Source organism: Euprymna scolopes, chromosome 19 (assembly GCF_053919585.1).
Source record: "Euprymna scolopes isolate OS-2025 chromosome 19, ASM5391958v1, whole genome shotgun sequence".
Classification (NCBI taxonomy): Eukaryota; Metazoa; Mollusca; class Cephalopoda; order Sepiida; family Sepiolidae; genus Euprymna; species Euprymna scolopes.
Window position 1 is genome coordinate 59,156,016 of NC_136500.1, and position 17,437 is coordinate 59,173,452.

General features: G+C 35.9%; 1 protein-coding gene across 1 annotated transcript in view; it reads right to left on the reverse strand.

The window, feature by feature from the left end:
- The window catches only part of LOC145303640 (ER degradation-enhancing alpha-mannosidase-like protein 1), a 125,821-nt gene that overhangs the window by 28,022 nt on the left and 80,362 nt on the right, over nt 1-17,437 (reverse strand). Inside the window, exons 4-5 of the mRNA XM_080145200.1 lie at nt 16,264-16,435; nt 9,989-10,172 (exon numbers count right to left, since the gene is read on the reverse strand). Of these exons, the coding sequence (XP_080001326.1) occupies nt 9,989-10,172; nt 16,264-16,435 (356 nt within the window). The remainder of the gene's footprint in view (nt 1-9,988; nt 10,173-16,263; nt 16,436-17,437) is intronic.

A 17,437-nucleotide genomic window follows, 5' to 3' on the forward strand; every position in this document is an offset into this window, starting at 1 on the left:
ATTACCTCTGCAAAAGGAGGTTATGTATTCCGTTGAATCTTTCACCATCTTCAATTGTGTCTAGTTTAGCATCCACATTGCTTGACACATAATCACTAAACCTGGTAAAAACTTTTATAATATCTTACTAAGAACTTGTTTAAATGTTAATCGGACCAAAAGTCATGGTAAAATTCACAAGCAATAACTTCAGTTTGATTATCATTGAATTCACTGCTTGTAGCCAATGAAGCCCTGCATTTTATATAATCTTGACTTGTGACCTTGAAAAGTTTGGCCAGGTTTAACATTTTGACAGAATTTCAACTTGCATTGCCAAGCAGACATATGCAGTCTCACAACTGACTTATATTCTTTAATTATGTCATTTACCAAATTATTATTTTTCTAATAGGATTTTAAAAATTAAACTTAATTATTACAATATCACTTGGTCATTAAATTATTGATAAAACCAAGTTTTTACAAACTATTATACATATATTTAACTATAACAAACTATTATTGAGGTAATATTGTTTTAATCTCATTTGGAACTTATTGGATATAAATAACTTCCAAAACTCTCAAGAAATGATTATTTGCTAAGAATTTTAAAGCCAGAAATAACTTTCTATTTGACAGTTTACATTTTGCCAAATTTCTAAAGGGCATGAAAATGGTCGACTTACAAATTAACTAAAATGCATTCTGGTAGATTTAATTTAATTTATACATTTTTTAATAGTACCTTTAAGTCATTGTATTTATTATTTCAATAAATGTTAATTAGTAGCAAATAATTAGATACGCAGATAATTCAAAGTTATGTTAACACACAAGAAGTGTTCACACAATTTCATTTATAAAGAGGTTGATCACAACAAAAAATCCTCCAGTGCAAAAACCAACCTATACAATCAGATAATACAGACTTACTACACATAAGTTTCAATAGAAATAAAACAAAAGAATATTACATGAATCCAAGGGAGCTGAAATTGTCTGATATTCTACAATCTGACCCCTCTCACCCCACCCAGAAAATATATATTTATTATGGCAAGGAGGATGGAAAGACTGGTATAAGATAGCACCATTCAGATCTCCACAGAAATGATGCAGAGAATACGGGCACCTTGAGGTTTTTAATTCTAATTCTATAGAAAGTTAGCAAGAAATTAATGACAAATGGCCATTGCGATAATGCAAAATAGTTATCAGTAAAGGAGGAGATGTTGCAAATTCGAGGAGAGCTGTCATTTAGACTTCAGGGAACACTTATCAGTGATTACTCACTGATAATGATTTGTACGAAAATGCCTAATAAGAAAATTGTGTAATCTTCCTGCTATTTTCCGCATTGCTTTTAGTGAAATAGTAAGGTAGGTGAGATTGTAGTGTCTTTATATGGAAATTGATCCAGTCAAGGCATGAAGCCACTTGATGTAAGGAGCTAAAATAAAAAATGGTACTTCAATAGCCAACAATAAATGTTGGATGGAATAGATTCTGACCCAGAAAACAGAAATTCTTTCCTCTTTGTCAGAAACATCAATCAGAATGTGAGGCCTGAAGGACAAAATAAGGGAAGTAAAAAAAATTATGCAGCTGCTAAAAGTAAACCTAAGATCTACTTTTCTTCTTGGAAGAAAACATCCAAATAATATAGTAATCATTTGTCAAATAAGATGCAAGATATAAAACATGTAATGGCACAAACAAACTGAAAAATGTACATCTTGCCACTAAAATGACCATACTCAAAACCTGTTGATATATATATATATATATATACACACACACACACAGGGTGACCAAAAAAAACGGGCCCCGTGCACACTTTATGTGATATCTCCATTATTTATTTACCAATTGCCCTTATTTTACAGGACATGGCAGAATCAACGACCTTGAGTGCATCAAGACCCCAGTGGGAGCTAGGACAAAAAAACACTGTGCTAAATTTTACTACAAGACAGGCTCGTTTAAGAAAACCCAGGACAGTTTCATGCATCAGTTTGAATGTGAAAAGGCCCCATCCAAAAGCAGAATTCAGAACTGGGTGGACCACTTCGAGATGTATGGGACCGTGGAGAACCTCAACGCTGCCAGAGAGAACCATCCAAGCCACTCGGGACGTCCCAAGAAGCGAACAGCCAAGATGGTCAAAAGTGAGAGAGTCTCTTCGGCAGAGTCCGAAACGCTCTGTGCATGTCAGTCCCTCGGTATGTCCTGTGAGACTTGCAGGGGAGTGCTGGTGAACAATATCAGGGCTTACCCATACAGAATACAGGTGCTGAAGACCCTTACAGCCTCAGACAAGCAGAGGAAGGCTATGGCAGTCAAGATGCTCGAGGAGACACCAAGTTTCCTTAACCTCGTTTGGACCTCAGCTAAAGCCTACTTCCATCTTGATGGAAAGGCGAATTCCAAGACAAATGTCTTTTGGGGGCCTTCCAGACCCAATGAAGTAGCCACGAAGCTCCTGCACTCTTCTAAGTGCACGATGTGGGCTGCAATCTCAGCCAGAGGCATCATCGGACCAATCTTCATCGAAGAATCTGGCGCAGCAGTGGCAGTCACCAGGGAGCAGTATGTGGAGGTCCTCAAAACCTTCAAGAGTGAGCTCCAGACCATCTACCTGTCGCTCATGAGCAAGTTCTGGTTCCAGCAGGATGGAGCAAGTTCTCACACCTTAAACCTGTCCCAAGATTGGCTGAAAGAGAACTTTGGAGGCCGAGTGATCAGTCTCAAGACTGATTTTGAGTGGGCACCACATAACCCGGACCTAAGCCCCCAGATTTTTTTCTTTGGGGCTATCTTAAGGACAGAGTCTACGCAGGGAAACCCAGAACCATCACGGAACTCAAGGAAGCTATCAGGGAGGAGATGAGAGCCATTACCAATTCGGTCTGTAAGAACGTCATGGACAACTTCATGCTGCGCCTCAAGGAATGCACAGAGCTAAATGAGGGCCATCTAGAACATATGCTGTAGAATGGAGAAAAAAAGGCCAAAGACCCTAGTCTTTTGATGTGATGTTTTGAATATAACTAGTTATGACCAAAGTTTCATTTCATTCGAACAAAACACTAAGAAACAGGGCTTAATTAGAGTTGGTGCCCGTTTTTTTTGGGGTCATCCTATATATATATATATATATATATATATATATAAATAAAATGGGTTAATAAATTCCAACGAAAGAAAGATGTATATTTAAATAAGGGAGTAGTCACCAACAATGTGTATTTTTTAACATTATTTTATTATTCCGTGTCTTGGTTTTTCATTGAGAATTATGTTTGGATCATTGTAATAATGTTTTTAAGTCATTGAAATCGTTTACGTGCGTTTCAGACAGTCTGTGATGCGTCCTCGTCAGAAATTATTTTCAAATGTGTATATATATATATATATATAAAAAAAACTGAAATTTTGAAATACTTTCAGATTACAGATTGTATAATACTGTAAACTTAAAGTCCATATAAATATTAGTATCAATATTTACAAGACAATCCCAACCAGATAAAAAAGCTCAATATACAAGATAGAGCAATAGTATAAACAAAATATATATACACGGTGGAACGATAAAGTTGTCGTGCTAAAGAAAACACTACAGCTTTATTTTAAAACTTTTATTGAAAAAATTAATTCAGGTAACTTGATTATGTAATAGCGCTGACATCTATTCGATGTAGCCGCCTTCAATATGGGTCTGGAACTGAGAGCATACCCTTTCCACAAGCACCGGTGGGAGCTTGGCGGATGGCAGCGATCAGGCTGGATTTGGTGTTATGGGAGATCATATTTGTGATGTTCTCAACATATGACCGAACGAAGTAGTCCAGTGGGTTCAAGTCGGAAGAGGAGAGGGCCGGTGAGAGAAGGGTACAAAGTCATAGCACTCCTCCTGAAGCCAAGCCTGGGTCTCTTTAGACTTGTGGGTTGGTGCTGAGTCCTGCTGCCACACCCAGGGTCTGCCAGCAGCCACCTGATTGCACCAGAGATCACCGCACTCTACAGCACATCAAGGTACACTTTGGCATTGATTTTTAAGCCGTCTTCGGAGAGGTGAGGTAACATGATGTGACCCTCACTTGAAACCATATCAAAGATCATAACTGTGGCCGCAAACTTTGTTGAGCTGTGCCATCAATTGTTGAACCGTCCGAATTTGCATTTTGTGGGTGCTGGCAATGGTCCTGTTGTCATAACTTGGATCGGTAAAGAGCATGAGTTGTACAGCGGTGCATCTGATTTCACTCACTGAACACTGCATCACTTTTAGACATTGTAGAAGGCTCCTATCACTCTTGGGATTTGTACACAACTAGCCAACTAGTAGATGGTCTGCAACAAAAAAAAAAAACAAAAAAAAAAAACTGGTTTTCATCAAATGGAAATGGAATCAGGTCGTCTTTTCTAGAGTGACTATTTTATCATTCCACCCTGTATATTATATTTGTTCTATTTATTGAATGTTAAAATGAGATTTATTAGAAATTTTTCAAAGCTCTTTACATTAATAAATTAAAACATAACCATAACAAATTAGTTATAAAATTATAACAATTATGTTCAATTAATAATTTAATGATTAACTTACAAAATCCTATTCAAGATAAAAATAATTTGTTTAAAAAAAAAAAAAAAATCCGTTTAACATCCATTTTATGATCTGGCATGTGTTAGACGTGTTGGCAGATGTAATTATATATTTTCATTTCTTTGTAAACAAGACATTTTATTAATAGCTAAAAGCAATTATTTCATGACCCATTAAAATTCAATAGGAATTTGGAAGTCTTTAAAATGTTGAATAGAAAGCAATTTCTGGCTTTAAAACTTTTGGCAAAAATAAAACCAAAAGATATTCCTAATACTATTGCCAATACTAAATCGGTTTTACTTGCAAATCAATTAATGACAACTGATGCATAGGCAGACATATTTGCTTTATATATATTATATTCTCAACATACACCCATAAGTTCCAAGTTGTGAGTGTACTCTTTGTTTGCACAGAGATGGTTGTTGTAAATCGATAGCAACCGCTTTGAGAATTTTTAAATGTGTTTTCGAATGTGCAAAATAGAGAATGTTTCACCCTTGTATCCTCCAGTGCAGACTAGGCGCTGTGATAAATGTTTACAAAAATTCATGAATAATAAATAGTAAATTGTAAGAGAGAAATAGCGACAGCCAAAAGAAAGCATGCTGAAATAACCAGGGAATGCATAGAATCACAAAAGATAGGAACTTGTGATTTCTGGAAAATCTATAATAGTGTAGTGAATAAAAGGCAATCAGTAATTCTCTCAATTATCCAAGAACTAGAAGGTCGCATGCATAGCAACTGAGAAGACGGAACTGCTTGACTGGCGATTCACTTCCAATTCACCTTAGAGTCTACAAACAACTCCCTCCAAAATTTCCTTATGCGGACTGAAGGCACACTAGATGATGTGAAAATCATCCCTTCTCATGTTTGTAATATAAAAAAAAACTTAGACACCTTCAAGGCGTGTGGGCCTGATCTCATCCCTGCTATACTAATTAAGAAATTCTTAGCTAAGCTAGCCCCCATATTTTCCAAGCTCTACAATAAATGCCTTGCTGAATCTTGCTTTCCTTCTAGCTGAAAGATGGCTTCCGTGGTACCAGTGTACAAGAATTCTGGTGAAAGGACTGACTCTCAATTATCGCCCTATCAGTCCCCCCTCCCTCTTTGTTAAAATCTTTGAGACCTTAATTAATCAAGCACTAGTCCACCTCGCAAAAGCTAATCTTTTCTCTGACAAACAGTATAGATTTAGGCAATGTCGTTCTACTACAGATATTTTAACAGTCATCTCTGAACACATATACCATGCACTGAATAAGGCAGGCAAAGCCAGGACTGTAGCCCTTGATATATGCAAGGCCTTTGATAAAGTATAGCACGAAGGGCTGTTAATGAAAATTAAATCATGATATAACTAGACGAATACTAAATATAATTAGATCCTTCTTAGACAATAGAACCATCCAGATGACATACATCCAAACATAACATTAATGCGGGAGTAACTCAAGGGTTGATCTTTGGACCACTATTATTCTTGATATTCATAAACAACCTCCCTGATAATATTGTGTCTGAGATGGGTATATTTGCTGATGATACAATGCTCTATAACATGCACGAAGGAAGAACAGATGTACATAAATCTAAGATAATGGCAGAATCATTAGAAAATGACCTCCAGACCATAGTGGAATGTGGCTGCAAATGGATGATAAAGTTTAATACTAATAAGACTGAACTGCTCTCCTTTAACAATTACAAGATGGCTCTCCAACCACTGATATCCATCACAAATGACACCCTACCTGAGAATTCTTTCTTAAAACTCCTCAGCCTAATATTCATGGGCAATATGATCTGGAACAAATACATTGAGAACGTTGCAAAGGTTGCTGCAAAGAAGGTGAGTTCCCTCTATTGAGCTTGAAGACGACTCACACCTAAGAGTATTCTGTACCTTTACAAGGCCACCATTCGCCCATGCCTAGAGTATTGTTGCCACATCTGGGCTGGTACATCTATCACTAGCCTCTACCTCAGGTAGGGTCCAAAAAAGTTTTCAATCCAATAGGTCCCACCTTGTCAACTAAGCTCCAGTCCCTGTCCCATCACAGTGTTGCATCTCTGTGCCTGTTTTACAGATATTTTAGTGGAATGTGTTCTGCTAAACTTGTACCAGCTCAACGTACATATCCCTGACAAACCCATTTAACAACAAAATCTCACCCCCATCACTGTTGAGGTCCCTGAATGTCAGAAAGCTTTCTACTCCAACAGTTTCTTCCCTCAAACAGCTAGACTTTGGAATTCCCTTCCTGCTACCTGCTTCCCTGACTGTACAGAAGTTTAAATGTAATGTAAACCAATCTCTTATTAATCTTTCCTAAGCATGGTCCCAAATAGTAGTCCTTTATGTCCAAGTGGCGATATGCCTTGTTAGTAGTGAACGTGAGTTAAAAAAAAAAAAAAAAACGAAAATGACCCACTCATGGGCTTGTGAGCGCCCGAATGTTCGTCATTTTCTATACCTGTATATTGAAGGGATGATATGTTAAGAAATTCTTACTTCCAATCCCTAGTTGGTATGCCTAACATGTGTGTATGTATATATATATATATATATATATATATATATATATATATTTATTTGTTCTATTTTATTAAAAGTTGAAATGGGATTATTGATTACAAGAGATACTGAAAAAAAGCATAACTATTAGTAAAATTATGAGACAACTTCTTGTATATTTCTCACTTATGTGACTTACATTTTTTTAAATTTATCATGAATTGCTTATTTATTGAAAATAAATATGCAATAGCATTAAAAAGAGCACTTTTTAAATCCTATTTAAAAATAATTCAATTATAAATTTAAATCAACCACAATTTGTCTATTTTAATATTTTGTTGGTACCTGGAAAAAAAAAGAAAAGAATGAATTACTTTGACCTTTCAAAATTTAAAAGGAATTTGGAAGCATTAAAAATGTTAAATAGAAAGTTATTTCTGGTTTTAAAATTCTTAGCAAATCCTTATGTGTAGAAAGATTGGGAAGCTTTTTGCATCCAATAAATTAAAACATTGCCACAACAAAATTAGTTATAATTTTAAACAATTATGTTCAATCAATAATTTAATGATTACCTTTCAAAATCCTATTGATGATAAAAATGATTAAAAAAATAGTGAAACAAGTTCATCTTATTCATTTTACATTCAGGCATGTTAGTCGGCTTTTAGAAATTGACTCCCAAACTAACCTGGCCAGGTCTTTATCCCACCTTTTCTCAAATCCATCCTTATCACTCATGTTTTCTTTGGCCTTCTCCAGCCCACACATCCTTCTGGCTCAACTATCTTACATCTACTAACCCAAGAAGTCTCATCAATGTGGCAATACTATCAAAATGCCCCTGTTCTGTACGCATCTCCTTGCTCAGATTTAATTTTACTGTAAGAGCATCAGATCTAAGTCAGTCTTTAAGATCCATTACATATCCAACATATAATTCTTATATCATTTCTCACCAGGCAACACATCTCAACCCTCACTAGCCAGATTTCACATCCATATATCATTAATAGATTTTTTCCTTGGTTAACAGTAGCAATGCTCTGCTGGTTAGTAATGGTAAAAGCTCTTTGAACTTACTCCATCTGTTTCTAACTCTTGCAATCATACTAGCATCAGATTCTTCATGTGCACTAATGATATCAGTAAGGTAACAAAATTTTCTGAACATCAACAGCCTCGCCATCCAATTATATTGTCTCCATATCAGAGTTCTTATCCATCTACTTTGTCTTACACATTTTTAACACAAACTAGTTGTCATCTCTCTACTTGAAAAATTCACTGCAACTACAACAAGCCGTGCGTGTGTGGTTCCCCTCTTGCTGAAAACTTATGGAGTAAAAAATGTAATTTTTTTGCAATTTTGGAGCATTTGTGACCCCTTTTGACCTCCTGGGAATGTTGAATCCCAGTGAAAATGGACAAACGGTGCAGTTTGATGCCTTAAGACATGTATATTTGAATTCAGCTCCATGGAAAACCACTATATAGACATATATATCAAGTTTTTGAGTAATATGAAAAAAAAGCTCCAAAAAGGCATGTTTTTTTTAGCCCTAAAAGTCCCAGAGGGATGCGAACCAGAATTTTGCCAGGGTCACCCATACTGAATTTATATTAAGAACAATGGCTTCCACATTTTGACCAAGTTTCAGGAAAATTTAATGGATAGATCAAACGCCATGGGGCAAAAAGTGGCCATTTTGGGACATTTTTTTACCTCTTTTGAGCCCCTGGGGATGCTAAATCCCAGTGTAAATGGATAACGGTGCAATTTCAGGCCTTAACACATATATATTTGAGTTGACTACCATGAAAAACCACTATATAGTCAGACATATCAAGTTTTTGTTAAGAAATATGAAAAAAAGAGTCACAGAAAGGTGCGTTTTTAGCACTAAAAGTCCCCAGGGACATGAACCAGAATTTTGCCATGGTCACCCATACTGGATTTATATTAAAAACAATGGGCTCCACATTTTGGGCAAGTTTCAGAAAAATCTAATGGATACATCAAAAGTTATGGGGCAAAACATGTCCTTTTTGGCCATTTTGAGGCATTTTTGATCTCTTGAGCCCCTGGGGACGCAACGGGAATTTTCAAAAAAATTTTTTTTTTTACTGTGCACATCTATTCAATGAAATAGAATTTGTGGTAAAATTTTGGGAAAAACTAATGGACAGTTATTTGGCAATCGTCCGGATTACCGGACACCCGCCACTGAAAACATAGGTCCATCTCTGATAAATTGTGGAACTAACAAAAAATAGAATTGCACCAACCTCCTTTTCATACATTGGGTAGGTGGGTGGAGGGGTGGGGACATTAAGGGACTTTTCTCTTTCTGGGGGATTTCGAGCATTACAACCACTCATTTTAGTCTTGGTGATATTCACTCTCAGACCTTTTTGTTTTTTGTTTTATAAAATTCGTCCAAATCTTTAATGTGTAGAACTTTTATGGTTTCACAGGTTAAGACTAAATCATCAGCATAAAGCATCTCTTCCAGACAACCTGTATGAAATTTCCTGAACTACGGTTCAAAGACACAAATAAAAAACAATGAACTCCGTACAAAGTAAAAATTAAAGTAAAAAGACTATAGTGCAACACCAGAGGTGGGTACAATTAATAAAGGACTCGGATCCATACAAAGACCCTTACTCTTCTGTACAAAAATTAGATAGGAGGGTGCTAATAATCAAAATTCATGTTCTATTTTCATCTTTTACAAATTCTTGTTTAGGAACTTGTTATTTACACAGAATTATTTTTTTATATAAAAAAATAATACAAAACTTTATCATTTGATGAGGGAGAAGGAAAATTTACATCAAGATAGTTACAGTACCTAGTAAGCCTGTGACATTTGATTTATATTTCCAGAGAGAGTTAACGGCCCTTCGAGCTACAGACTCATATATTGGATCATCAAGAAGACGAGAGAGTACACCAAACTCCAGCAGAAGAGTACCAGCACCGGATGTACAAGTCTCGTTCAGGCAGTTTTCAGGGACCCCTTTTCTCAGATTAATCTGAAATTTCATACAAAAGAAATTTTAAAAGATATTAAAAAAAAAAACAAAAATAAAAAATAATTAAATTTCATGATTAATATTTTTATATCTTTTCCTTTTTGAGTTTTAATTCTGAATCTATCCAATTCTAAAGGCGGGAGCAATGCTCGTCTCCTGATTCTCCAATTTTATTTTTGTTGGCGATCATAGATAAAACAAATGCTTAGTTTTTTTTCACATGATATGGCAGCACTTTATTTTGACTCTTGGAGCCATCAGTGTATATTAGTAGGTTAGGGTTAAGTCATTCTTATGTTTGTGGAATATTATTGGATTTGTTTTGTCCTTAGCATATTTAGCCATGTCTAGTAGAATTTTGTGTCCTCTTAATTGCCATGGCAGGATTTTGGAGATGATTGATTTGTGGATAGTGTTTGTTTAATTTTTGGGTCAGTTCTTTAGTTCATAGGCTGAATGATTTGATCGCTTTGTTGTTTTTCTCAAATTAGGTTTCACATCTTGAGCTGAAGATACAGTCATAGACTGGGTTTTGTGGATTTCAAGCTATTTAGGTAAAATAGTGGAGAGTTTGTTTTTCCTTTCTTATTGTTAGTGGAGCTTCATTAGCCTCTATGTAGAGGCTTTCTATTGGAGACATGCTAAAAGTGCGGAGTGCGATTCTCAATCCTTGGTGATGGATTATTTCAAGTTTTTTCAAGGATGTAGGTCTTGCTGCGCCATATATAAAGGTTCTATAGTCCAGCTTGAATCGCACTATGGATTGGTATAGTTTTAATAGTATTTGCTTATTTGCTCCTGAATTAGTGTGACTTACTACTTTTAATAAGTTCATGGTTTTGTTACATTTTTCTCTAAAGTATGTGAAATGAAAATTTTTGGTTAAATATAATCTCTAAAAATTTATATTCATTAACTACTTGTATATGATTTTTATTAAAAGTTAGGGATAGATAGAGAGAGAGCAAGAAAGCAATAACTCTTTCAAGTTGCTGAGTTTGTCAAGAATGTAATTCGTAAAAATATTCACAACATTTACATATTTTGGACAGTACTCTTCATCTTCACATTATTTTCGCCATTTAACTTTCTGACTTTTAGATGGTTTTTGTTGTAGCCAATAACATTTTGATGTTGATGGCTCCCATACTGCATTTCATTAATATCTTAAATAAGTTTTTCACTGGAGATTGAACCGAATTCAATTCATTATATTAGCAAAAGAGTAGCACAGGGATAGAACCATGTAAATCTGGGTTATGAAAAAAAGAGGGTTATGCACAGTGCAATCATCGAAAGATCAGTGGCCATGAACTCACAACTTCTAGAATATAATTCGAGAATATCACTACACTCCTTCCCCATAAACTATTTTAAGTTTCATTTTAAGATGAATTTTAAAAAATAAATATAAAAATAAAACAAAAATGAATGGCAATATGCCCAAAAGTGATAAGCCAATGTTTTCCCTAACAGCTGAGATAGAAGAGACACAAAATAAAAGACACATTAGTCACTAAATAGACTTGTTTCAAGCTGAGAAGGATCTACAAATACAGAGAATTCATGTATAAAATTGGTTGTTTTTTGAAATGATATGCTTTCGATTCATTTACTTGTTCCATTATTTAATGAGTAAAGGGTTAATCAACTTCTGTATCCACTTGGCCATAAGTCTGGTAGAATAATCTAGAATGTTTTTCAGTCATTTAGAAACCTATAGCATTACATATATTCCGATTCTTTGAGTTTATTAATTTTCCAGTGTTGTCCAGTCTATTATTATTATTACCACACCAAGAACTTTGGTTATTCTGTGGAAATAATCAGAAACATTCTCATTCATTTCAACTAGATGGTGAATTTAAATGCTGCAAGTGCTCACTGTAGTCCTCTTGGACGAAACTATCAAAAGTTTGAGACAAACGGTTACCTAATCCTCCCCCCTCTCCTCCTCCCATCTGAGTGAACGTTTTATCCCAATAAATAAGATAATTTTCTAGATTAAAAAAAAAAATTTGTCCCAAGCCAAAATGTCCTTTTTTTGAGGCACTGAATTTCTCCACATTAAACTGACCTTTGTCACATTAATCTTTCACGGGGAGACAGGTAAATAAAGATTCTTTTTCCCATACAAACAAGCTTTGGAATTGAATCTAATATCTATCAACGAGAGAAAGATACACCTATAAGTATGTCATTATTCTAGTGATAAGAGACCTAGTTTAGTTTAGTTGTTTTACTACAAACTTATTTTTGAAGTTATTTCATGTCAAATAGTCATTTTGGTAAAAAAAAAACTTTAGGTCCTTATTTAGAATTACACTTATATTACACTTATTTAAAAAAAAAAAAAAAAAAAAAAAAAATGAATAAAAATACAGACAAATCTTTATGATGTACGTACCTGTCATGGAACAAAGATGTCATATTCCAAAAATTATGTAAGTAGATCAAATAGTTTTTTATTTAAAACTAAGCTATCTTCTTTCACATTAGCATGTTCTCACTTGCGGAATGATTAATAAATTGTTTGGTTAGAACTCACTTGCAGGTTTTCACTTGTGAAGAGATTTATATGTTGTTCGATAAGAACACTGTGAGAAAGCCAACTTTTATTTCTGCCCAAACAACATCCCACCTTTTACCAACAGTCAGAGTTGAAACATCTATCCTACTAAATGTTTCTTTTCTCATCTCCAGCTTTGACTTGGTAAAACAATATGAAAAAATATGACTGCGCATATTTTGTATTCCTGTTTTCATAACTCTTATAAGACCATATTTGTTGCGTCGATTAAATTGTATTAATACAAAGAGCTTTAAGCCTAATTTATAAAACAACAATCCTGACATCTTCTGCCAACTCTACATTTGCTGATTCGACTTTGAACTTTGCACAGTTTCGAAACGGTGGCATTTCATATTTTTCTTAGTTTTGTAATGGAATTTTTTTTTTTTAAATTTTTTTTTTTTTTTATTACATTTTCACCCCAAACAAGGCACATTGCCACTCAGATGTAGGGGGCTACTATCAGGGTCAGCAACTACTGGGGCACTATGTAGGGATTTGGGCAGCAAGATGTCGGTTCACGTTGCACTTGAACTTCTGCATGTCAGTACAGTTAGGGAAGCAGGATCCTGGAATGGAATTCCAGAGTCTAGCGGTTCTGGGGAAGAAACTACTGGAGTAGAAAGATCTTTTACATCTAGGGATCTCTACTGTGTGGGGGTGGGATTTAGCTACCTGGCGGGTTTGTCGAGGGTGTCTGCGTCGTGGGGGCACAAGTGTCTGCAGTTCGTAAGAGCATTCACCATTAAAATACTTGTAGAACAAGCAGAGAGATGCAACGTTTCGTCGATGGGACAGGGGCTGAAGCTTAGATGCCAGTTCAGGGCCTATCAGGTTGGCGACTCTTTTTTGAACCTAGTCTAGGAGCGAGAGACTAGTAGTAGACGCACCAGCCCAAATATGACAACAATACTCCATACATGGGCGAATGGTGGCCTTATAGAGATACAGGATACTTTCAGGTGTCAGTAGTTTTCTAGCACGGTAGAGAGAGAGCCTACCTTTTTTGCAGCGGTCCTGGCAATGTTTTCAATATAATTGTTCCAGCTCATGTTTCCTGTGAACGTTAGGCCAAGCAGTTTGAAAGATGTACTCTCAGACAGGGAGTCACTGGCCATTGCTATTGGTGGCAGAAAAGGTTTCTTGTAGTTATTGAAGGAAACCAGTTTGGTCTTGGCAGCATTGAATGTGACCATCCATTTATGTCCCCATTCCACTACAGATTGGAGGTCATCCTCTAGTGTTTTTGCTATTTCTTTAGATATGTGTTCATTTGTTTTCCTGTGATGCCTGTTATAGAGTGTAGTGTCATCAGCATATATACACATCTCAGAGGCAGTTTTGTCGGGGAGGTCATTAATAAATATCAGGAATAATAGAGATCCAAGAATAGACCCCTGAGGCACTCACGCATTTATATCACACTGTTTAGATGTTCGACCGTCGAGGACAACCTGGATTTTTCTCTTATCTAAGAAGGATTTAATTATGCTAAGTATTCTACCAGTGATACCGTATGATTTAATTTTCCTGAGGAGACCCTTGTGCCATACCCTGTCAAAAGCCTTAGATATATCTAGAGCTACCGCTCTGCCCTCCCCCGCTTTGTCCAGTGAATGGTATATACGTTCAGAGATTAGTGAGGATGTCAGCTTTGGAACGGGCTTGTCTAAATCCATATTGTTTGTCAGTCAGAAGTTTAGCATCTGTAAGGTGCCAGACTAGAGCATGGTTAATTATGGTCTCAAATATTTTGGCGAAAAGTGGGAGGAGGCTAATGGGGCGATAATTTGATGGGTCAGTTCTTTCGCCAGAATTCTTGAATATTGGTACCACAGAAGCGGTTTTCCAACAGCTCGGAAAGCAGGATTCATTAAGGCATTTGTTGTAGAGTTTGGAGAGAACTGGAGCTACTTCAGCTGAGCACTTTTTTAATAGCACAGCTGGGATGAGATCAGGTCCACATGCTTTTGAAGTGTCAAGATTTTTTATGATAGCATGTACCTGAGCAGGGGTGATTTTTAGATCGTCTAGCGTGGCGTCTGTCCGCAGAGGAAAGTCAGGTAGGGGGTGGTTGGAAGGGTCCAGTGTGGAGTTCGAGGCAAACCGGCTGGCAAGCATATTAGCTTTGTCGGTTGCTGAGCAAACAACCTCGTGATTGTTGGTTAGTGGGGTAATTGTTGATTGCCCATTATTTACTACACTGTTGTAGATTTTCCAGAAGTCACAATTTCCTAATTTTTGTGCTTCGATGCGTTTTTTAGTGGTTTCAGTAAATTCTCTCTTGGCTGTCGCTATTTCTTTCTTAACGTTATTTCTAGCTTCTATGTACTTCTGTTTGTTTGAACTGGACTTATGTCTGTTAAATCTGCGGTATGCATGCTGCCTTTGAGCAATGGCAGTTGCGCAAGTCGAAGTAAACCATTGGGGAGAGTGGGGCTTGCTATAAAATTTCCGCACGGGAACATGTGCTTCCATTGCTGTTTTGAACCATTCAGTGGTCTCATTTGCGCACTGTTCGTGTGGTGAGATTGGGAGTAGTTCTTTCTTTTTTTTTTTTTTTTTTTTTATAAAACTAAGAAAATCAAATTTCATGAGGAAACAAGACAGGATCCGGGAGCCACTATTTTGTTTTAGAATGTATTAAAATTCAATTTGACTAATAAAATTTTGTTTGTATTCAAAATAATTAAAACTACTAGATCAGTTTATGTAACTTTTGAAATATTACATCTTCGTTACATGATGGGTATGTAAATCAAAGATTTTTCCGTACTTTTATCTTTGTTTAATTAAAGTAAATTCTAAATAAGAACCAAATTTTTATGCTTTACGAGTTTGTAAGTTCTTAATATCTTCATGGTTTTTGTTAACTTGATAATCACATTAATTTATAGTATAACACCGGATGGAGTCTTATCTTATACTTGCACAAAATTTCTGAAAGTAATTAACCTAACGCCACAGAATAAATGAAGGTTACATATAACTTAGCAGTAACATGCTTTTTGAGTTTAATTTTCCAAACACATAAAGGTATGATTGACAAGGTTTGACCTTTGCATCCCCTTTTCCCTTATATGAAGGAAGACATTTGATAGGTACAGTTAAATCATGCGAGGTTTAAGATAGTTGCAGTTCATAGCTTAGAAGCGCATAGAACCCTACTGTGATCTCTAGTGTTAATCGGAATGAACTTATAAATAAGAAAAATGATCCATAATTAAGTGCAACAGAATAGATGTGAAATGAAAACGTCTTTGTCGTCCTTAAGTGGACCAAAACTAAGTATCCCGACCACAGCTGTTCCACCCTGGTACATGAGAAAAAGAGGCAAACATCATCCATGACCTCCATCGGATATAAAACGTGAATAATCTTGGGTCAATTTAACCCACAGCAATTTTTACGATTTTTGTTGACTCTGGCTGGCTGCGTGCATGTCAACTATCATTGCGATCGATGCCAAAAATTGTAAAAAAGGAAAATAGGGGTTGGGTGAAGATTTTGGCTTCTCACCCTTGGATAAGGAATCCCAGTTAAGGTGTCTTCAAATGCTGGCAAAAGACGAGATGCAAGATCATGAGAAAGATGAAGCAGTTCATCCCGGTAGTCGTCCAGCCGCATGTTTCCAAAGGGTTGCAGGGGGTCAGTGATGATCAGGTGAGCACTCAGCAAAGATCCAAGAACTCTAAAGGGGAAAGAAACAAACAAGAAAAGGTGGTGATTTAAAAATGTATTTCATTCATATACTAGTGTACCCAGAGACATCATTGTTATGCTTCAATAAAACTGTTACAGTTTCAATAATTAAGTACTACTGGTGTAGCAGTTACACAATTATGATCTATCTTTCGCATGTTCTCATTCATGGAGTGATTAATAGATTGTTTGATTAGAACCCAATTGTAGGTTCTCATTTGTGAAGAGATTTATATGTTCAATAAGAACACCGTTTGTGTGAGAAAGGCAACTTCTACTTCCACCCAAACCACATCCCGAATTTTACCAACAGTCAGAGTTGCAACATCTATCCGACAGAACATTATGTTTCTTTTCTCATCTTCAGTTGTAACTTGGCTAAACAATATGAAAAATTCTGACTCAACATATTTTGAATTCCTGTTTTCATAACTCTTACCAGACCATATTCGATGTTTTGATGAAATTGATTTAAAATTGTGAAAGTTTGTCTCTTAAACTTAATAATCTGTTTTCTTTAATCCTGGCAAGGCCAGAAGGATGAAGATCTTTACTTCATATGAGCTTTAAGCTTCATTTACAAAACAGTGATCCCGACATCTTCCAACTCTACATTTGCTGATTCAATTTTGGACTTTGCAGTTTTGGAATGATGACATCTCATTTTCTTATAGTTTTGTCATGGAACAAGCCAAGCATGCAGGGTGTCCCTCCATGAGTGAATGATTTTGGGGCAATATTACCCCTATAATGCCCCCCTCAGGGGGCAACCAGAATTATCCTGGAAAATCTGTTCTGACAAAAATTTATTTTCACCATGATTAATGTTTGTGCAAAATTTTAAAAAATCCAAGGTGTGGTTATTGAGAAAAGTATGAACAAATGAACAGACGTGAATTACTAGGTCCAACCTCTCCTTTGTCGGGAGAGTAATAAGTTAAAAGGAGTGCTATTGTTGTATTCCTACAGAATCTCAGCGTAACTATGTATT